Raw genomic sequence first — 24,497 nt, 5'->3', positions numbered from 1 at the left:
GACCATCTCATCTGTATCACTTCCAAAACCATCACCATGCACCATCTTCATCGTCATCACCATCATCATCATCATTTCCATCACCACCATCTTCATCGTCATCACCACCACCATCATCATTTCCATCATCATCATCCTTGTCTGCGTCATCACTACCATACACCACCACTGGTCCATGACATCAGACAACATGCTTGCATGGCATTTATGGCATTTGGAATGCGATGAGTCATCTCCATCCGGAACACGATCATCACAAAATCATGTAAATGCAAGCATTTGTATCTTTGTCGACATGGTCAAGATCAAGTAAACTGGTAGTAAAATTAACAAATTTCAAGACCGACATGACTGAGAACAGATTTTCTTCTTTCTTTTGCTAGAACTATGCATTCTATATGTATGTTTTACACGAAAATACAATGAATTAGACCCTAGTAGATGTTATGCTATAGTATAGAATGTTTCTTGAAACAGGCTGCGCTCATTTTACTCAAGAGTTGATTTCTATAAAAAAGGAGACTTACCGCATCCCTCGGTATCCGAGCTAGCAGTCGAGGAAGACATGTCCGCTTCCAACAACAAAACCACCTGCAGATGCACAAGCCGACACCACCACTACTACGGTCAAGCTGGTCTTAAAACACACGGATCGTTCCAATGTTTAATCCAACAAATTACGTCGACGGCATCTTTAAACCCTCCGGGCGACGAGAGAATAGTCTACACATGATGACAACCTTTCCATATCAGATATATTAAGTTCCAGATGTAGCATACCTCCGTTCCTCCATCGTTTTCACACCGGTAATTAATTCCTAAACATACCGTGAGAAATTTTAGGAGCTGGAGCTGCACGATCTTTCGCGCTGTTTCTGTTATACCGCCATCTGTCGTCAGAAACATTTTAACTACCCAAGTAATTTTTTTTATCGAGTCGATAAAATTAGACCGGTCTCGATTGGAGATAGGAGAATAATTTTACACATTTCTTTTCTATTTTTCTGGATAAACCTGGTATAATTCGTGATATATCAGTGAGCTTGTCACCATTCATAGAATCATTTTGATATATACTTTATTACAATACAACCTAAATTCGAGAGGGAGAAACTCGTCGTTAAGTATCATTGTTGACATGGGTTACGCGCTCTCGTCTTGAGTGAGTTGTGTCATTTTTCAACGTTAATACAACCCTCTATTTCCGTATAAATAAGTGATTATTTCATCAACATGACGGAGGTGGAAGAAAACGCAACTATAGAACCGGTTAAGGAGGAGCCCGCCGCTCCAAATACCTACACGATCCGTCCAAATTTCCTGAAGAAGTAAGTTTCAGTTCTTTGTCTACAGTCCCATCTATTCATTTTCCTGTGCTGATCATGCTGATACAAAGTGGCTGTGGCCGGATGGTTTCATTCAGCCAATTGAGCCAACAAGGCATCAGTGACTTCAGTCATCAAGTTATTTTAATGACCTTGTATTACATGCTTATGTGGCCTGTACACATTTCTATGAACATGTATTTGTTTGCTTCAAGTTCAAACTTATGAGGGTGGGATATTAGGGTCATTTGATAGTCTTTCAGATCTTGTTTAATAATAATAGACTAGACTAATCACAATAATTAGACCCTATGTTATTCAACTCATAAGTTAAGAAGAGAAATGTGACATTCGTAAGAAAACATGACAATTTCGCTTGCATGAAATGATCAAGAATTTTGCAATTTCCCAGCTTCCAAGTCTTGCACCATGGTCATTTTACTTCTGTATCAGTGACTCAATCTTTATTTTATGTCTTTCTTGCTATCAAATTCAGTTCCAACATTTTTGTATTTCATTCTGAAACCTATAATATACATATGTACAAGCTTTGCTTCTGGATAGCTTCCCCATATTTCACATGATCATCATGTCTATCATTGTTTTTTTTTATGCATTCTCTTGTGTGAGACAATTTATTTTGTGGAATATGGAACAATAGATTGAGCAGACAAAACAAACAAATATTGTAAAAATACTCTACCGGTAGTCATAGATTTCATATTGAATACTAGCATGACCAAGTTTGATTCCTTTATTCACTTTAGATTTCGCTCTGCTGCAGTCAAGGCAGTGATCCACACAGTACTCAACGAGGAGCTAACAGACAAGCAGTACAGTGCAGAGGAGACGACTGCCTGGTGTAAGCAAATCAGTGAGAAGATTAAGGAAAGGTTAAAAGGTAATTATGGGTGCTCCTGCGAAGTTGGGAGAGGGGGCAAGATACTTAGGCTACTTCAAAACATTGGGGCATTGCGTCCGGTCAGGTGGTCGTGTTACACAATCTTTTGTGAAACAAAAAATGTGAAGATGCACGTTAACTTTAAAACGATGGCGCCTTTCGTAGATTTACCAAAGGGTTCTCACAAAATGTTAGGGAAATCAGACCAGACCATTTTTAGACACATGATTTTTTTTACACACATTACCCCCGACATTTCGTGAATAAAGGGGCATGTTTCAACGAAAGGTCGGGTAGCGCAACCACCCAACCCCACGCGATGACCGGTGCTTTGAAGTATTAAAGCCCAATACATTAATTGGCCTGTATTTACATGTATATAACTATGAATAGCACAAGCAACTTTGGCTTGAAAACATGGGAAAAAAATTGTTCATCGTGTGTAGTCAGGAACTGCTATGTGCACCAAAGAACATCTGGAAACACTGACCCCCCCCCCCCCCCCTCTCCTTTTAAATACCGGTAAATGAATAGCACAAAATAGCAAGCCACAACAAATAATTAACTACAATGAGAAGGTGAAAAACAAGAATAATGTCACTTCCTGTACCTACATACATGTGTCTCTTCAAAAGGTTACAGAATTATATCCATTTATATTAAACTTGAAAGCCTAAAGCATAGAATGTTGTTGCTGATTGGAGCATTAGGAGGTAAGGAAAGTAATCTCTCTGTTTTGCTCATAAATTCTTTGTGTGTCTTTGCAGAACTCGAATTAGACCGCTACAAGTTCATCATCCAAGTCGTGATAGGAGAACAGAGAGGTGAAGGAGTCAAGTAAGTAGTGATTCTACTTGATTTATATCTTCTCTAATCAGTGTCTTAAAGGTATAGACCAGTTCTGGTCATGCAATTGCAGTGTGAAAGAAACGTTGTGGAATCGATCAGAAAAGGTTGATCATCTAGCGTATACTGTAAGTATTGGTGTGTATACTGCAAGGTTCTGGAATCATCAAAATGATAAGAAATTTGGCCCAGTCTTGGTAAAGTTACAAGCACTGTATACACAAAGACGTATGTGGGACTACACGATATCTATCCAGTCCGGATAGATATAATAATAATTTACCAAATTAATCAATAAGTAGATGGTTTCCCGGCCAAACTTGTATCATCACGTATTAGTCAAAACATATTCTTTCATATGATTGGTAATAAGAGCTTCCATTTCAGTTTTTGAGAGGGGGGCGTTTCCAAAACTGGTCTATACCTTTAATTACGTGAGGTAATTATTTTTCATGGTAGAAGTGCGTCGCCCACTAGTAAAACTCTCTCTCTCATGGCTGTTTGTAGTTTTTATTGTTTGTATCAGATGAAGCGCTTTTAGTTCACTATGTAAAAAAAGTAAATAATTATTCAAAAAGGGACCCAGGCATTTTAAAAGTCTTCTTTTACTAAGCAAGACAAATGAAGAACGGGGATGCGTGTTTATTCTCATGTTTGAAATGGAGAGACAACAGCAAGTTAAAGCCCCACTGTCCTACTTGTAGCTACTTGCGCCCTCTGAATATAGAAAACTTCCCCAATCGGTGCCTGTTTGTACCCCATGATCCTCTTTTTCTTATGTTAGTTGAGAGCTGAGTTAATGAGATAGCCACCTGTCAGTGACCTCGCTGTGTGGTCTAATCCTTTCTGGCCTAGTAGTATTGACGGTCTTTAAAAGAAAAAGTTTCTAATTGCATCTGATGTTTGCTAGTTAAAACATGTAATGCCATGAGAAATACATTTCATTTACAAGAGATAACTTTGATTTAAAATTAATATAAGGAAATGGACAAGAGAGGGTGCTCTGCATTATTACAGCCCAGAGCCATCTATATACAGAGTTTGGCAAACTTGGTTTCCCTGGGTCGATCACAACATGGCGTATATTCTTTTGCTTTGTGCTTGCCCAACAAAGCAGTAGTCGCCATATTGTGTCCAACTCGAATCAGGTTGGCCACACTCTGTGTATAGATGGCTCTGTTACAGCCATCCATTCATACTCTGTTTCTGTCTGTTTTTTCTGTCCATATACCTCCCCCCCCCCCCCCCCCCCTCCCCCTCACTCTGCCTAGCTCTCTCTCTCTCTCTCTCTTTCTCTGTCTCTTTTTCTCTCTCACTCTCTCTTTCTCTGTCTCTTTTTCTCTCTCACTCTCTCTCTCCCCCTCTCTCTCTCTCTCTCTCTCTCTCTCTCTATTTTCTCTCTCACTCTCTCTCTCTCTCTCTCTCTCTCTTTTTCCCTTTCTGACTCTGAGTCATACAACATTGTACATACATGTACATTGTCTGTGTATGACAAATGTAAAATGTGAGCTGATATCACATGCCTATCATCCTAAGATAATTGTCGTGAAACTTATAGAGCTAGCCTAGCTGATCGACCCAATTCCCTTAATTGATTGTTTCCCAGGAGTTTATCATACACCATGGGTGTGTCTTATTAAACACCTTTGTATTACTAGTTGAGTATAGCCCCTTTTACACCAGAGGAAACTATTACAAAGAAACATTAATATTCTACAACATTTTTGCATATTTACTTATCTGAACCCTGGTATTCAGGATGAGCTTTGTTTCTCCTTATCCAATCGAAAATACATTCATTTGTTCTACAGTGAAACCTGTATGTAAAGATCACTCAAGAGAGACATGAAAAGTGGTCTTTATATAAATACAGGTGGTCACTAAAGCAGGTTTGACTTTATCTCTATATCTCTCTTTGGGGAAAGTTTTTTATGATGAAAGGGGATTAAATGCCCCTTTACCACCCCCCCCCCCTCCTCCCCTGCATGTACGCAATCATTATCCAGCGGAACCTGTATATTGAGACCATTCCCATCCAAAGGAAACACTAGAAGCGGTCTTTATAGACAGGTGGTCTTTAATTGTTCCAATGTAAATCACTATCCAGGGAAATAAAAAAAGATGGTCTTTACAGACAGGTGGTCTTTATTTACAGTAAGCTGCATGTTCCAATGATGATCACTATTCCATGGAAATAAAAAAGATGCCTTTATAGACAGGTGGTCTTTCTATACAGGTGTCCAATAAAGCGGTCTTGACTGCACATGTACATTATATCGAACCGACTTCTTGCCTCACCTGGGACCTGACCCAAACACAAATATTAACAGATGGTAGTACTCGAGACCCGGCCATCACTTCCTGTCATCCCGAAATTTCCTGTCATTATTATTGTGTTTTGACGCCACAAAAGTGGTCAGTTTCCCTCATAAAATACATTCCCTCTATTGCCATGACAACTGAGAGGAAATGAGCAGGCTAGAAATGTAGGAAGAAAAACCAACTGAAATAACGATCTCATGAAGTTTGGTTAGAGGACTCCAATATAATAAACGTTTTTCAGTAGGTGCATTTATACTGTCGAGTACCTCATCATTGGATTTTTTGTAAAGTCATGTACATTGATATGTACAGTCAAACCTGGCTATTGAGAATACTCAAGGGAGACAAAGAAAGGGGCCATTTGTATCTTTCTGTCTTTTTGTCTTCTACAATTTTCCTCCATTTTTTACTCTCTTTTATTATTTCCCCTAAAAAATCTATAATTTCTTAGCTACCAATTTTTTCCATTTGTTGATTTTCTATGCATACTCTGTTCATGTTATATTGTGAAACAGCATCTGAGGAACTAACACTTCAACAAGCTCTGCTTCTAGTTAGTTCCTCTTTTCTCGTGCTTTTTTTCTACTATATTTGTCGTTTCATTGCATATTTTTGTAATATAATTATTCATCGTATTATCTTTTGCATGAGAAATAAAATCATTTGAACATTGTAGATAGGTGGCCTTTCTAGACAGGTTCTACAACACACATAATTCCACCCTCAAGGGAGATAAAATGTGTGGCCACCAGGCGCGTACGCAGGATTTTTTCAAGGGGGGAGTTTTAACATTTTTAAATCGGGCCGAAAATTTCGCATCGACTCAGCCAGCCGCTGAATAAGCGGGGGTGGGGGGGGGGGGGGGGGGGGGGGGGAAGAGGACACTTTTTTTGTTTTTGTCCCCAAAAAATCGCAACAACTCAGCTGGCCGCTGAATAAGGGGGGGGGGGGGGGGGGGGGGGGGGGGGTAAGAGGACACTTTTTTTTGTTTGGTCTCGAAATTTGAAAATTTGACATTTTGCTCCTGTGGGGGGGGGGGGGGGGTTTAGGGGGGTTTATACACATAAAAATACCAAAGGGGGGGGGGGGGGTTTAACCCCCCAAACACCCCCCCCCCCCTGCGTACGCGCCTGGTGGCCACTATAAACAGGTGGCGACTTTAAAAGACAAGTTTCACTGTATGTATGTCATCCTTCTTCTTCAGTCTTCACAGATTAGTGGTGTAGATAATTGAAACCAAAACCATGCACTCTGAAACTTGCCAGACTGAAGGTTAATTAGAGTTGATCCAGACACAAACTAGACTAATTATAGGCTCTTGAAGATATGAATCTGTCAATGGCCCCAAAATAATGCTGCATTTTGTCTGAAGTGTTGTAATGAATGGCAACTACTGCAGTTAACAAAGGCCTTGTGCTTATTCACTTTAAAGGTAAAGACCAGTACTGGAAACGCCCCAATTTCAAAAAATGAAATGGAAGCTCTCATTACCAATCATGTGAAAGAATATGTTTCGACTAATACATGATGATAAAAATTTTGCCGGGAAACCGCCTACTAATTCATATATTTGGTAAATTTGTTTCTCTCATGGTCTGTGAGAGATATAGGGTAGTCCCATATACATCTTTCTGTGTATAGTGCTTGTAACTTTACAAAGAATGGGCCAAATTTCTTATCATTTTGATGATTCCAGAACCTTGCAGATGCTAGATGCTAGATGATCAACCTTTTCTGATCGATTCCGCAACGTTTCTTTCACAATGCAATCGCATGACCATAACTGGTCTTTACCTTTAACAAAGGACTTGTGCTTATTCACTTTAATAGCTCTACATGTATATATGTGCAGCATATTACACTTTTCTTTGTCATATATTTGTCAGATATTATTACCTCCGGTCATTAGATTCATTCATGCACACATTGGGTGCACCATCTCCACTCTGTGGGGAGTAGATTTAGAAACACACGATTACTGTGAGGCATAAAGATATATGTACACTGTATGGCAGTTCCCATCAAGAAGGCTTTTGTCGTGTCCCCATTTGTGATTTTTATTTGTTTAACTTTTTGCTTATGAAATTGTATTTTATTTCTTTTGTAGGATGGGCTGTAGATGCTTCTGGGACTCCGATACTGACAACTATGCACAGGATATTTACATGAGCGTAAGTTAACATTGTTCCCTTCCCTTCTCAATTTGTCTTTTTTATTACAGTAACTTTGTTGTCTTTTTTTCCCTTTGGTGAAATATCTAGTGCATATTATTTAGTTTTCCAGAAACTTTCCAGAGCTACTGTAGGTCGTTCATTATCCCCTCTTATATTTCTGGCTCTATTTATTATATCATAGATATGCTTCAGAATTTTCACTCATACTCCTAATTAGCATTGTTCTTGTCTCATTATTACATTTTAAGGGTTTTAATCACACACCCCCCCCCCCCCCCCCAAAAAAAAAAAAAAAAAAAAAAAAAAAAAAAAAATGTGCCAATACTGTGGGCTAACAGTTTTTTTTTAATGCTTTAATTGAAACCAATTTACTGTCAGATAGCACTCCTTCCTTTAATTAAGGTATGCCAGATTGCTGGGTGGGGGGGGGGGGGGGGGCTTATTTCATTTTGCTTTGATTTTAAGGGAACAAATTCTTCCCAAAGAAGCTATTATTACTTCTATTAAATTTCCATGCATCCTTGCACTTTATGCCTTTATTGTAAACAAAAGACCTTGGAAACAAAGAAAAAGGAAGGGAAATACCAACTATATATCGTAACAATGAAAATGTTCTCTGACTCATACCAAAACTGAAATTTCAATAAAAGGAAATGTAGGTAGCGGTATATACGTACATATAGGCTATTGGGTGGGGATGGCAGAGTGTGAAATTTTGAATTGTTGTATCGTTGGATATGCAAGGAAAACATGTGACAGGTAACAGAAAGTTCAACATTGTTTTTTATTGGTCTGGTACATGTCTTTACTGGTTTTCTTGTACAGGAAAACTAATGGTCGTTATTTTCCAACTGAAAGCCATTTTAAAGCCCTTTCGTTTTGAAGGAAGTTCTAAATTACTATTGTCTTTCAAATGCCCAAGGAATTTAACCTTTTCATTTTTTTGGCCTGCAAATGATACAGTAATACCGTTAAGGGAAAATATAGAGTTTTTTATAATTTTTTGTTACAGACAAATGGAAGGGGATCGAGCTTGCAAGATACTTCACAGAGTTGCCAATTTGTGTTTGGTTGATTGCACCTTCCGAAATACATAACTTCCTTATTTTCTCACAGACCTGTTTCTCACTTTTTTTCTGCTTCTATTCGAACCAACTTAATATCAGGGTGGACTGCCCCTTTAATTGTTCTATCACTTACAAGGTATATGATACCTGGAGGCACCAATACAATTACCTTGTTGTAACGAGTCTTAAAATAACAGTGCTGTACAACAAGGTTTCACTGTTCAAGTATAAATAAACGGACTTGAAATCTGCTTAAACCATCATAAAGTTGATTGTTTATATGTAATAAAGTGCTGCTAGGTAGATAAATGGAGCTAGATAAGAAGTAAGGTATACTGAATTTGTAGAAAAATGGAGGTCTTCTTTATCTCTTTGTTGCCCAGCACTGAACTGAAGTGTAGTAGTTGTCTGTTTTGGCAACTGCAAATAACTGGCACATTGTACTTACTTAACACATGCATATGTGCATACAGTTGGGCCTGAAAGTTTATACTTGTACATGTACATCTGGGAAAAGACAAACATATTTGACTCGAATTTCAAAAAATTCACTCATTCCTGTCATATCTCAGAGGGATTAATGAATAATAGTAATAATAATACTCAGTTCTTTTATAGCGCATAACACATGACAGGATAGCATGTCCCTATGCGCTTTAAATAGAAAACGAAAGAATTACAAGAAAAAGTCATACAAATTAGAAAATGCACTTAGAAGCAAAAAAGTACATGTAGTGTAGTTTGACGCTGAGTTCATGGGTGTACACTAGTCTAGAGATCAAACTAGTCTATCTTCCTGAAGTGAAAACTTGGCAGGAATGAGTGAAGTTGTGATAATGGATATTGCTTTACTACCAGGTGTCCATGTATGTAAACTTTGTTTACCCATATGACTGTATTATCTGTATACAAGGGGAAGCATCAGTGTTCTTGTATTACTTCCAGAATGCTTACAGTTTCTCTACGGTACTTCCTTCCAACAGGCATAGTGCAATGTACAGGGACGGTGCGCGACAAATATAGGTTTTTATTTACTTCCATCTTCGCTATAGAATGATTAAATAAAAACATGTATGTACATTTGTAAAGTTGTGCTGTGTTTTTTTTTTTTGCAAGGATACTGAAAAATTGAAATATTCTGTTCATTTCGAACAGTGAAAAAATACATGGGGGATCGGGGCGAATGAAATGCCCGAAAGAGCCCCTGTAAATTTGCATAGAGTTCAATGCAAAACAAATTTTAGAGTGTTATTTTCATGCAGGCAAGCTTGAAAAGTAGCCCCAGAAAAATAAATATTAATTTTTTCCCTGCTTTCTAAGGAAGATATAGTCAGTAGTTGCTGTCTTAATTGTCCTCATGTTATCATTATTTTCTGTATTTCATAAAACTAAAGTTTTATATTTGATTAATGGGGAGTGTTTCAATTCACAAAGACTAAGATCAACCTAAGTTGGACTTGAACTATGTCGATCTTAGTCTTTGTGAAACACCCCCCCCCCCCAGGTGATGTTGAAGTTATGATGAAATAGTTATCTTCCTTTCAATCCTTAAGCATTCAACCGTTTTTATTGGCTAAATATGAAAAGCTATTAAAGATATTTTTACACAAACTTATACAAATGCTCTTTAAAGATGTCAAAGAGATCTAGCAATAACCCCAAAGACCAATGACCAAATGCATGAGACTGACATTCCACTTTTCAGGCCTTCTAAAAGTTATTACAGGATTCAAGATCATCAGCCCAGGAGACCGACATTAAAGATAAAGATGTATATGGGACTATCCCAACACGTGCGTGACAAGTGCGTTATATCTGTCAGGTCCAAATAGATATAATAATTTATCAAATATATCATTTAGTAGGCAGTTTCTCTGCAAAATTTGTATGATCACGTATTAGTCAAACATATTTTTTCACATGATTGGTAATAGAGCTTCCATTTCATTTTTTGAGAGGGGGGCATTTCCAAAACTGGTCTTTACCTTTAAGGTTCACTAGTCTTTGGTCTGATGGGCCAATGGTCTCGCGAGCCGTCGGTCAAGTGGCGTATCCTAAAAGACCTACCTTTATGATCTGTAGTAGGCTTCTCCAGACATGTAAATTCCCCCTCCATCTTATCATACATCTCAAACTGGTTGCCATGGTGACCTTGTTTCTTCTTGTTCAGACCCAGCCTCTTCTTTAACCTGAGTTTCTTTCCTCTCTTTTTCTTTTTCATCTTTTCTCCTCCATCTCTACAGGACTCTCTGTTTTGTGTAGCGGCTGCATTTGGAGTCTTCTACTACTAGGCCAATGTGCAAGATCACAGCGAAAAGCTAGACTAGGTCTAGTCCAGGTCCTCCTTTGTCCTTCTAGTTCCAAGCCTCCAATCTGGATCCAAGACCAGCGCAGAAGGCTAACTTCCTTTGTTCAATTTCTGTTGTCTGCTCCTAGCAGTCGACTATGGATTTTGACCAGATTAGAATTCTATTTTGTTCTAAAAAAGAAGAGCAAGAGAAAAGTGATGTAATATTATGGCAAAAACTGTTAATAAAATAACAAGAAGTTCATATTTCTGTTTCAGTAAAATGAGTAAATACAGTGACATACCAAACTCCCTTAGGAAAGATATTAAAAAAAAAAAAAATGCCATTTGTTTGTCTATTTTTAAATCTGGTTGTAAGAAAGGATGAATATTTCTTGCAACATTTTTTTCAGGTATGTGATTTCAGAAAGAGACTTTATATTTCCTAAGTACAGAATATCCTTTGATGGGTACCCTGTAGAAAAAAAACTCATTGAATGCTCTAAACCTTATGATCATTGTTATTCCAAAAGGAAATGAAACTTTGGTTTTGTTATATTATCTGTAAAAAGGTGAAATTAATGGGTACTCGGTTAGAAGGAATCCCTTTGAATGCTCTAAAGCTAATGATCTTTGTTATTCCAAAAGGAAATGAAACTTTGGTTTTGTTATATTATCTGTAAATATAAAAGTATATATATTTGTATATTGTTGAACTGTTCATAAAATTGAAGTAGCATAGCTTTAAAGGGCACCAGTCACTTGCAAAAATAATATGTGTACAGCTATCAACCTCAAGAAACTAGTTTTACCGCTTTCTAATTCTATGGGCTTACAGGTAAAGCCCCAGTCCCATATAAAGCCGGACCAGCACGGACGAGCACGGACCACTCCGGACCATCCCGGATCACCCCAGGGGTGATCCGGGATGGTCCGGGATGTTTTGTTCAAAAAAGTGTGATGCTTTAAAAGCTACAGTCCCATATACGTCCCGGACCGTCCCGGACCATCCCGGACCCCATCCGGGGTGATCCGGGATTCGGTCCGTGTTGACACCGTGTTGGCACCGGGGTGGTCCTGGATGGTCCTGGATGGTCCTGGATGGTCCTGGGCGGTCAATAACTCACTCCCGGACTGCCACGGATCAACACGGACCGCCCCGGCGCCACTACGGATGACCCCGGACCCAGCACGGTGGCTACACGGATCACCCCGGATCAAACTATTGCCCCGGACCGTCCCGGACCACCCCGGCAGTTTTTGACCGTCAAAAACATCCGGGGTCGACTCCCGGACCGCCCAGGACCATCCAGGACCATCCAGGACCATCCAGGACCATCCAGGACCACCCCGGAGCCAACACGGTGTCAACACGGACCGAATCCCGGATCACCCCGGATGGGGTCCGGGATGGTCCGGGATGGTCCGGGACGGTCCGGGACGTATATGGGACTGTAGCTTTATGAGTGTGAAGGATAACCTAAAACTGCACACATGGACCCCAAGTTGGACTTAGTCTGCAAGCACAAACCCTGGTCAGTCGTAAAAGTGAGTCTGCAATATAAGACTACCATAGGCCATGTACTGTAGCTGCTCCTGATTTTGGCCTTCTGAAACAGTTTTGATAAACCTGTACAGACCCTATATTGACACAACCAGTAGGTAGCTGGGCTAGGCTTCTCTCAAGATACAATGATTTTTTGATAAAGTGTCAAATTTGGGTCTGTTTGCAGACTAAGTTGGACTTGGGTTGATATACATTAAAGGAGAGCTAACAAACTCTTTACTGTTAGAATTATACAAGACTGTACAACAATGGTAACCTTGACCCTAGAATTAATTAAGATAATTTTGGTCAAGCCCTCTAAATACTAGATTAGTTTGATTACATTAGGCCCCTTCCTCCTGCCATAATACTATGACTTATATAAATTTGTTTGTCTTCTCTCTTTCTCTCTCTCTCTCTCTATCCCTCTCTTTCCTGTTATCTCCCTCTCCCTCTTTCCCTCTTTTCCTCTCTCTCTCTTTCCCTCTCTCTCTCCTTTTATCCCCTCCCTCTCCTTCTCCCTCCTTTCTAGCTCTCTCTCTCATTTTCTCTCTCCCTCCCTCCCTCCCTCCTTCCTAGCTGTCTCCCTCTCCTTGTCTCTCCTTTTCTCTCTCTCCCTCCTTCCTAGCTCTCTTCCTCTTGCTCTTTTTTTTTTCCTCTCTCCCTTCCTCCCTCATAACTCTCTGCCTCTCTCTATACATATATATCTCTCCATTATATATCTCTCCTGCTTCCCTTCTCCCACTCCCATCTTTTCCTCTCTCTCTGTCTTTCTTTTTCTCTCCTCTCTCCTGCTGCAATCTTTCTCTCTCTCCTTTGCTATTTTACACTCTCACTTTTTGCTACTATGTACGTCTTTAAAGTTGTTTCAGTACGGTAGCTTCCCAATTTCCACTTTCTGGGGCCACTGCTATGATATTCTATTGTTAATTCATCCGGAAAATGGCTTATATTATGTACCTCCTTTCCATTTTATTCACTTTCAATTATCCATCGCATCATACTAACAGTCTCACGAAGCTCTGTATGATAACACACGGCTAAAATCATATTACCATGTGTTCCAATTTACCAGGGGCTTGTAGCATTAAGAGTTGAGGTTCGATAATGATAATGATAATAATAATGATTAATAGTTATAATAATCATAATGGTTAATGATGGTTAATGATATGGTCTCATTTACCAAGATTAGCCTCATCAGTATTAGATATCATTCTCATTGAAGGCTCTGCAATCATATTATTCCCCCAGCTTTATCCAATACCTAACCTGATTTCCAACTTATCAGGATTATGTATTTATGACTTTTCGTCTATTTATATTATTGTTATTATATGCATCTAGACAAAATTTGTTACGCAAGAAGCCCCAGGGCTAATGACTGATACATGATAGATTTTTTTGTACACATGTATAGATCATATATGTACATTAGCCAGTGGCATGGCATAGCTACAGGGGGCGTTGAAGGGGGGGGGGGACCATGTAAAATGGAAGGGGAAAAGATGGGAAAGAAGATAAAGGATAGAGGAAAGAGAACATGAAAGGAAGTTGCTACGTCTCCTCCTTCACATTCTTTTCAAGAAATGATATTGTCAATTTACGATTCATCTACTGAGCAGGTCTGGTCCCCCCCCCCCCATTTTTGGACCCATGCAGCGCTACTACATGAAGCATAATGTTCATTGTTTGGTTATATATCTACATAATAACACTATGTACTATCAGCAAGGAAATCAAATGTATCCCTGTAAAAAAATGTTTTTAGTTTGTAATTAAAGGTTTCCTGTGCTTCAAATCAATTAAGCTTCAGAATGACACTATATTGCTTCGGTACTTTGTTGATGTTTTGCTGAACTTGTTGTCAGGTAGCTAGAGAGGGGGGATGGAGAGAGATGGAGATTGATAGAGAGAGAGAGAGAGAGAGAGAGAGAGAGAGGAGGTAAGAGGAATTGAGAGATTGAGAGAAAGAGAAGAGAGAAGAGAGAGAGAGAGAGAGACTGGTTGATTTGGTATATTATTATTATTATAATAATTATTATTATTATTATGATTATTATTATCAATAACAACATTATCATTATTAGAGCACGATGCAGGAAGAAAAGGAAACTGCTTTCGTTTTTAATATCAGAAGAGAAAACAAAATCAAAGAGGGAGTTATTTACCTATGATTACTTTCGATCATGACATTATCAACCCATAGAAAATAGATTGGGCCAATTAAGATTGATTGAATTGAATTCATATTTATTTCATTCATCATAAAAACATCATAACAAACATATAAAATAAAAAACATAGTGTACACGTTAAAGAGAAACATCTACAATAGAATACAACAACAAATTATATATATATATATATATATATGAATGTGGAGACAGCTAGGAAAGCCAAAGGCTTTATTGGTGCAGCCACCATCAAAATAGTAATAAAGTATAATACAGTATTACATTGTTGTTTGAGAAGGTGATTTAATAAATATATATGTAAAAAATAAACAAGATGCCAGCAATAACAATTAAAGGGAGTACTGAGTATTGGAAAAGGTCAATTCCAAGCGGTACGGATTGACCTTTCGAGAGAGCAGAGTACTGTTATGGGTAGTTTTATAAAATTCTACAAATTACTGATATGGTACATAAGGTGCTACCACCACATTTTGGTTCCAATCAACCATTCATCAAATAACCATTTCTGGTCTTCTTTATTTCCTCATAATAATATAAACATCTTCACATGTTTAGCACTTGCCTCCATTTCTGGAAGTATATACATGTTTTTTTTAAATATTTTCTTCTATCTGTAAACGATAATTCAATAGGTAAAACTAAATATGAAGAAGTCTTTGTTTTGTTCTTTTCTTTTTAAATTCTTTTCCAACAAAGCTTTTGTAAAGAGTGAAACGTGCTTGATTCAAAATAATATCAACATCAAGTTGATGAAATATTGAATTTCATATAGATCTAGCTTTGTTATAGAATGACTAGAATTTTTTTTTTTTTTTTTTTTTTTGGGGGGGGGGGGGGGTATTCCGTAACAAAGCTATTTGAAACAACGTAGACGCCCTTCTCCTCGTCATGCACTTTCGAAAAATCCGGACGAGAAACTATTTTTACTTGGCCTAAGAAAAACAATAAAACAAAAACGACAAAAAATGATCACAACTCGATGAAGGGGAAAGGAAAGGAGAATTACAACCATGTCGGAATGATCCACGCTCATGTCGTTTTGAGGAGCACCTGCGCTAATTACTAACAGACAGTAGATCTTGATCGTTAAAATGATATTTTCAGACTACGCATGACTATTATCGCAGGCTGTATGCCAGTACATTCATTCATCAGCTGTTGTTTGACCGTGTTAGAGTACATTCTGTAAATATATGACTGACTTTCGAGGTATGAGTAGTTTAAATTCATTTATTCATTTAAAGCCTCGATTATTATTTTTTTTTTTAATATCCAAATATTCATCAACATTATGAGGGTCTTAACGATTTTAATTGTTTGTTTATATACCATAATTCAAGATGAATCCCAGTTCATGAACAAAACGGATCGAACACGTCACCTGCATACAACCATATGCACACACTTGCAATTTTCTTCTTTTTCTTTTCTTCTTTTTTTTCTTTCTTCAAACTATTTATTTATATACTTTCTGGAGAAAAAAATCTGTATACGTGACACTCTATTCTCCTACAACTTCCTGTAACAGCGTCAAGTCAAACATTTGAAATAAATCTTACCAAGAAAGTAATGAGTGTTCGAAAACTAAACTGTGCTATCAGAATCTCAAATGACAAATGGCTGATTTAGTTAGTGGATTGTTTCGTAGTGGCGAATAAATCTCTTGTTTTGTCGTGTAACAGAACTATAATGAATTTCTGTAGTTTTCTTAAGCGCCTTCTCAAAATAATATTGTGGATAGCACATTATCCGAGGCTCTTTCAGAAGAAAAAACACTCCCCTGTAATTTTTCAATTATTGACTTTTTACTCCTTTTGTGCTAGAATTTTTGTTTTAATTGTTCGCCACAAAAATCAACTCTCAGTGGATTTGAAATAACCCAACCTTGATTGGGCCTTTAACAGTTTCTCCTTCTTTTCCATATTGCCATATTCAACTTAGTCTTGAATTCATCATGACATATTTGTTATTATAATTATATTTACAAATTTTTGTGTTAGAACATGATGTCCCTTATTCCATGAATTGCACTGCATACTATTTTTTCCTCTTTTTAAATGAAAACGGAAATAAACGAACGACATACTGGTAATTTCCTTTATCTGGATCGATAGGTTTTAAGTAATATATAGTTATTCAACTTACAAATTTAAATCTACTCACAATTTTCAGAGTTAAGCTCTGGCAATGTGATTAGTTCTCGAGGCAGACTTGCACTGACCGAGTGTACCTTCCTCTGTTTACCAAATTCGGTTCCAAATTTCAGATCATTTTCATTAGGTGATGTTTTTTTAATTATTTTTTAAAACTTGTATTTGCGTCTGTATTTACTCTACTCAGGCGGAATATCCGAAAGGATAGGAAAGGATATGATTGCATAAGTGTATTTGTAACATATTGTTGATGTTGTCGTAGCAGCAGTAGTAGTAGTAGCAGTAGTAGTAGTAGTAGCAGTGGTAGTAGTAGTAGTAGTAGAAGTAGTAGTAGTAGTAGTAGTAGTAGTAGTAGTGGTAGTATAGTAGTAGAAGTAGTAGTAGTATTAATATAGTAGTAATAGTATTAGCAGCAGCAGCAGTTATAGTAGTTGTTTTTATTATTGTGCAGATAGTGTAAAAACATAATACTCTGTATTAAGGACAATATTTCATTTAAAAACGTACGTATATTCGTCGATAAAGTATCAATATACTTACTTGCAGTATGTATAACACAGTATAGGCCCTCAGTTAATCAGAAGCTATATATCCTTCCATATACATAACCAAGCATAATAAGAGATATATAATTCGTCATCTCCATAGCCAAATTCCTTTCGCACTATGTAGGGCTTGAAATAAACCAACAAACACCCGTGGTCCAAATCCTCTTTGTAAACATATCCTTCGAAGAACCCACAGAAAACAAAACAAAGTTAGTTCGCGCTGGCTAAACGCACTTCTGCCGTCCAGGCCTATGGAGCAAACGCCACAACAGGGATTACATGAACATCCGATTATGGATTTCACAATCACGGCAACGTAGGAATAGGTCGATCAATCGATCTTCCGTTGACCGAGCGACTTCGGACAGTGTTACTCGGAGATGGTCTCGGTCAAGAGAACTTTTGTCCAGGGTTGTTCCAGTGATTAAGTTCAAAGACTTTACCACTACGCACAGATGACCAATTACCAGTCATGCATTTCGACCTGTTGTTCTTAGCCAATGCAAGCTAAATACCGCTGAGTAAAGGAGGCCCGCCTACATTTGTCTAAATGTAGTACCAGTGGCGTACGCGGGATTTTTTCAAGGGGGGGGGGGGGGGGGGGGGGGTTCAACATTTTTTTTTAAATCGGGCCGAAAATTTCGCAACGATTCAGCCAGCCGCTGAATAAACGGGGGTTAGAGTTTTTTATTATTTTTGTTTTGGTCCCCCCCCCCCCCCCCCAAAAAAAAAAAAAAAAAAATCGCTACGACTCAGCCAGCCGCCGCTGAATAAGCGGGGGGGGGGGGGGGGGGGGGATCTTGTTTGGTCTCGAAATTTGAAAATTTGTCGTTTTGCTCCGTTGGGGGGGGGGGGGGGTAAGTTCATCTTTTTTAGGTCAGCCATTGGCAAAAATTTTGTTTTATATTACAAAAATAACAAAGGGGGGGGGGGGGTAAGTTTATCTTTTTTAGGTCAGCCATTGGCAAAAATTTTGTTTTATATTACAAAAATAACAAGGGGGGGGGGGTTCTTTCCTTATTGAAAAAAAAACATATTTAGCCTATTGGAATTTCCCATATGTTTGGTGATAATTAACCACTCAAAAATTCATACTGACTTTCTTATCTTTCGTCCGATCTCGTTCAAATCTGCACCAGACGAGTGTGCTTCTCTGTTTTCTATAGGATTAGTTAATTGTTTGTAAGGTTAAAGTTTCCTGTAACTTTTCTCTCTTTAATAACCTTTATCTTTACTCTAAAAAACAACAACATGAACTGAAAATATTACTTAGGCCTATATAAACAATAAAACATTCCTGTTTATTCCAAATATGATATCCTGAATCATATTATATGGCAATGTGTGATTGTCTGACTATGTAATTTGGTACGAACTTGTGACAAGTTTATTTTTTAATTTTGTATTTGCCTCATCAGAGGATTTATTGATTATATATACATGGTTACAGTCAAAGATACAATACTACAAATCAAATTTACATAATCACAAATACATTATTATTGTCATAACAAAGAGTTGAAATTAAGTTTTGCTTTGCAAAGCAATTGAATCATAGTTGACATTACAGTATACTGATAGTTTCGTTTCCCTCTCTTTTTTTTTCCTTCTTCTTTTCTTAAATAACACCTAACAATTATTTTGGTAAAAGTATTCTGGTCATATTTATGTTTGATTTACTTTTCAATCTTTTTATAATTTCTCTGACAAGTTTATTTCTAAGTTATTTTTATTACAACTTATTTAAAAAAACACAACAACAACAGCAACAACAAACAAACATTAATAAACTACCCGAATGGCCAGGAATTATGTAGTTAGGTCGCTTTGAGGTCGGTTTTGAATCGGTTTAGAGAAGTGACTGTGGTTTAGTGTCAAGTGGTCAATAAATCTTCATCGAAACAGTTTAGAAGTTTCTATATACCCGGGTTTTTTTACAATAATTAATTGCAGTGTGAGAACGTGCATTTATCGCAAATGAATCGAAACTCTTGATGAGAAATATCACAATTGCGTCATATCCGTGACTGTAAATATTTCTCGCGATTTCATTAGCTTAAAAATGCCATAGATATATATGGGATTATTTATCATATCGGTCGACTGGTAGACAATGTATGCTCAAGTACAGTGGGGTGGTGTGGGTATAGACATACAGGCCCGAATTCATAAATGAGGTTTGTCGACAAACCGAGGGTTATGTACGTCATATTATGACGCCTTTTGACGCCTTTTTTACACATGGTTTGTAAAAACGCGTCGAAACGCATTATGACGCACGAAAACCAAGGTTTGTCGACAAACCTCCTTTGTGAATTCGGGCCAAAGAGGCTGGGATCACTGGGGCGGCCAATTTTACAGGGTGGATGAAATGGAAATTAATAAGCCATCGATTGTGTGTATATGGGAGGGGTCGTAATCTTGCATGCCTTCTTTTCAGGTAACAACCCCCCTTCTCTCTCTCTCTCTCTCTCTCCATCAGTCTCTCCTCTCCTCTCATTCTCTCGCTTTCCTTTCTTCCTTTCTTTTCCTCATTCTGTTCATTTTTTTTCTTCAATTTGAATGAAGGGGCACGTACATGCCCCCTTCCCCCTGCAACTATAAGCTACTGTTCACAAAAAATACAGTAAGCTGAGTCCTTTGACTGCCTTCATTCTTTAAAAAGCGATATAGCGAAACAGAATCGCGAACAATAATTATTAACTTCCTTAAGGGCACATAACACGCATTTCTCGCTAAGCTAAGATAAGCTTTAGTAGTTCTGGTAATGATACAAAATAAATTCTCAAAGAATTCAACACAACTTACACTGAATTTTCAAGATAACAAACAAATGACATGTGCCAAGCGATGTTGGTATAAAATGTATAGGGGCTGAGTAATGAGCATAGAAAGACAAGGAAATAAAGGTAATTTATTAAGTAGGCCCGACACTATTGTGCTTAACACCGGTCACCATCGTCACTATGTGCAAATGAGAGTGCAAGCCTTTTGTGAGATTGTTACCCGCCCCCCCCCCCCCCCCACTCAGTGTTATTTAGGGTACGCGTATGCTCGTTCCCTCTTTTTGAAAGCACCCCCTATCTGAGGACTGCCAACATTTCCGAACCCCCCTTTCGCGGGCTTTTTGCGGCCTTTTCCTGCCTTGGAGACCCCCTAAATACGGAAAAATGCTCAATATACCCCCCTAAATTCGGAATATTATTTTTCAGGAGTCCAAAAAGATGAGAGAAAAAAGGAAAAACACCCCCTTTTTAAAGAAATCTCCGGGCCGGACATTGTCGCACGAAAAGTACCCCTTTATTGGACATTTTGGTAACACGCATGCGGTCATTCCGACCCCGGAGTCGGGGGGCCTGGGATTGTTATTATTTCAACGATCAATCTACTGCAGGATAAACAATCCAGAATCAATTACAGGCTTCAGCCATGTTAACTCGACTAACGATGCCCATACCAGAGCTGAGATTAGCTTCAATATTCATACATCAAAGTACTAGAAGCACTGCTATAAAGGGACACTACTGCAAAGTAGTGTCCCTTTATAATAAAGAGACATTACTGGAAATTAAGTCCTCTCTAGCGCCACCTCAGGTCATCTGTAGCGGTATTATGGTTCCAAACTCGCTTCTTCCCTAGCTGTGATGTAATAGACATAGGCCTTTTCAAAATTCGTTTCTCATTTTTAGACAAAGGTCGTTTTGACAACCCGGAAGCTTGCCCGAGGCTCGCCAGACATAGCGACAAATAATGTACTCAGACTGCCGAGGCTCGCCAGACATAGCGACAAATAATGTATTCAGATGCCGAGGCTCGCCAGACATAGCGACAAATAATGTATTCAGACTGCCGAGGCTCGCCAGACATAGCGACAAATAATGTATTCAGATGCCGAGGCTCGCCAGACATAGCGACAAATAATGTATTCAGACTGCCGAGGCTCGCCAGACATAGCGACAAATAATGTATTCAGACTGCCGAAGCTCGCCAGACATAGCGACAAATAATGTATTCAGACTGGATTTCATGTATTGTAGTTCATTCATTAACATCGACCTATAATAGAATAACTCGTCACTACGTATGTCCCCAGCCCGGGTCCCCGGAAGAGAAACAATCATACATTTGAATATGTTAAAGGTACTATGTCCCTTTTGCAGCCAACCTCAAATTCTGTAGAACTTTGCAGGAATTATGAATATGTCATGTATGTCCTATCTGTGAAATTTAAACGTTAGCAGTGTCCTCATATTCAAATTATGCAAGGAAACCCGTTTACTTGCTAGACTTCACTGTCAGACACTATTGAATGACTGACTGGCTTTTTTTCTTCTTTGGTAATAACATACATGAAAAGAGTTGTAAAGGGTACATGAGCATTTGTCTACATCAATAACCCACTTCTTGTGATGGCCAAGATTAAACTGATTTAATCTTTACGCAGCATAAAACATATGACCATTCGGTCCATTTGTCTGAAAATCAAGACTATTACTTTTGGGCTCTATAGCCGATATAGCCTAAAGTCGATTTGACAACTAATAGTCGTTATTTTCCACTTGAACACATTTTCAAGCCCCACTTTTTTTAGGGAAGTTCTAAATTAGTATTATATTTCAAATGCAGTTGGAATTTATATTTTTCATTTTTTTTGGCCTGCAAATGGGACATAGTACCTTTAATACACCGGTCTAATGAATTCCGCATCGAGCCCTCTCTTGACAAAGTGAGAATTATGTAATGGGCTCATCGAAATCCAAGTAAGGTTTGAGTTCGTTGAATGGGCTATACGCACTGTTGGCAGGTTGACCATGAGATGGCGCTGTGCAAAAAAGTACGCAAGGGAAGATTTAGTTCATCAATTCAATTAATAATAATAATAATAATAATAATAATAATAATAATAACTAGACTTTAATTCGTCACTTTGACGATGATTGAGGCATACACGTGCATAAACATTACATATTCCGTGGTAAGAATAAAGTACGCGAGGAAAATGAAGGCAATGACAAACGAGAGCGAGAGAGAGAGAGACAGAATATGGTCGGGTTCAAATTAAGTTTTCTTTAAATCAGACCCAGTACTGAGGATCTTTTCATGTGCCATGTTTTTGTTATTTGATGGACTTTGAAGCTACATAGAAATGCCGTCTTTTGTCACCAAATATTGTTCAAATAGCATTGTAGAGACGATGAACAACTACGAACGCAAAGTTCGTAGATTGTATTGATTGTATTCTCTATTTATTTCTCCTATATAATTTATTTCAATTTAGAATAGAAATTCTAATGTTCCTTCTTTTGGCTTAATTTTTTCAGCAACGAATTGACAGTTTTGGTAGACATCTTGGATGTATCGTAGCAATAAATTCTTGGCACATGACGTATTGTGTATACGATAATAATGATAAGAAGAAGAAGCATACAAATAATTATAAGAATAATAACAATATACACATAATTACTATAATAATGATTATAATTACGATATTTACTATGATAATCAATATAACAATGATAATAATAATGATTATTATGATACTGCTGCTATTACTACTACTACTACAACTACTAAGAAGAAGTAGATGAAGAAAAAGTGGTAGGAGTAGAATCATTTCAGCGATATTAGTGAGTATATTCTCAATGATTGAGGCATACACGTGCATTAACATTACATATTCCGTGGTAAGAATAGAGTACGCGAGGAAAATGAAGGCAATGACAAACGAGAGCGAGAGAGAGAGAGAGACAGAATATGGTCCGGTTCAAATTAAGTTTTCTTTAAATCAGACCCAGTACTGAGGATCTTTTCATGTACCATGCTTTTGTTATTTGATGGCCTTTGAAGCTACATACTGGAAATGCCGTCTTTTGTCACCAAATATTGTTCAAATAGACGATGAACAACTACGAACGCAAAGTCGTTAGCCATGAGAATGTCAATTTCTATCTCGTTCTGCTAAATAATCCGAACAATAGAATCAACCAAGTAGAATCAACTGTTAAATGAATTTATCATGAATTCTGAAATTTCAACTTGTTACTGCACGTCATAATAGTATTAAAGAGCAGCAATGATGAACGATTGTCGCTAAAATTCAAAAATTGTTGCTTAGATTGATTAAATTACCATGAGACATCAAGCTACATAAAACTATGATCGACAAACATGATATTGTTTTGAAAACAGTCTGAAAACATTGGAGGTAGAATGAATAAGAGATAATGTGGTCATGTAAACAAGTGCATTATGTCCATGTTAATCCCCTAGTTCCAAAATCATGACTGTATTCTCTATTTATTTCTCCTATATAATTTATTTCAATTTAAAATAGAAATTCTAATGTTCCTTCTTTTGGCTTAATTTTTTCAGCAACGAATTGACAGTTTTGATAGACATCTTGGATGTATCATAGCAATAAATTCTTGGCACATGACGTATTGTGTATACGATAATTATGTTCAGAGGAAGAAGCATACAAATAACTATAAGAATGATAATAAAAAATAAGCTTTATAATAAAGAATATAATTACGATATTTACTATAATCATAAATATAACAATGATTATTATGATACTGCTGCTATTACTACTCCAACTGCTACTACTAGGAAGTAGAAGATGAAGAAGAAGGGGAAGGAGGAGAATCGTTTCAGCGAAATTAGTGGTTATATTCTCTTTATATGATTGAGGCATACACTCAAATTTAAATCATAATCAAACAGGCATCTGAAGTTTTTAAATGCTTACTATTTGCTTCATGTTGTTGAAAATCGCCCCGGCTGGATCGCGCCCTGCTTCCCTGCATCAACGAACAAACTTTGAGAAAAGATTTTGTCTCCCTTTAATTCAAAGTCGTTTTACAAACTTTTGACCATCGAATAATACCCGCATTCATTCAGCTAAACTTGACACGAGGTTATTTTGGCTAATTGTTTATCGTGTATTTTGTAGAAAGATACAAACCCTCGTGTAATTTAAATAACGTTGGAAATTTGGAATTGAATTGGGGCCTTGAGCAAAGAATACACGTTAAGATGACCAAAAGTGCGAGGTAGTTTCCACTGCCCGTGGGATCATACAATATGTCATCTAAATCGTTTGCCTGTAGGTCTGGAGTATCAAA

The 24,497-nt window shown here is 37.7% G+C and overlaps 1 protein-coding gene across 1 annotated transcript; it reads left to right on the top strand.

The window, feature by feature from the left end:
* The first annotated feature begins 1,100 nt into the window (after window positions 1–1,100).
* On the top strand, window positions 1,101–10,945 carry LOC593032 (tctex1 domain-containing protein 2). The gene is made up of 5 exons (XM_030981844.1): window positions 1,101–1,328; window positions 2,093–2,226; window positions 2,994–3,063; window positions 7,502–7,565; window positions 10,879–10,945. Exons 1-5 carry the CDS (start codon window positions 1,234–1,236, stop codon window positions 10,924–10,926), a joined length of 411 nt encoding a protein of 136 aa, XP_030837704.1. The 5' UTR covers window positions 1,101–1,233; the 3' UTR covers window positions 10,927–10,945.
* The last annotated feature ends 13,552 nt before the right edge of the window (window positions 10,946–24,497 follow it).

The sequence above is a fragment of the Strongylocentrotus purpuratus genome, unplaced genomic scaffold (genome assembly GCF_000002235.5).
Source record: "Strongylocentrotus purpuratus isolate Spur 01 unplaced genomic scaffold, Spur_5.0 spur5_scaffold_12, whole genome shotgun sequence".
Lineage (NCBI taxonomy): Eukaryota > Metazoa > Echinodermata > Echinoidea > Camarodonta > Strongylocentrotidae > Strongylocentrotus > Strongylocentrotus purpuratus.
Note: the sequence above shows the minus strand (reverse complement) of the source record. Positions and strands in the feature narration are given on the sequence as shown.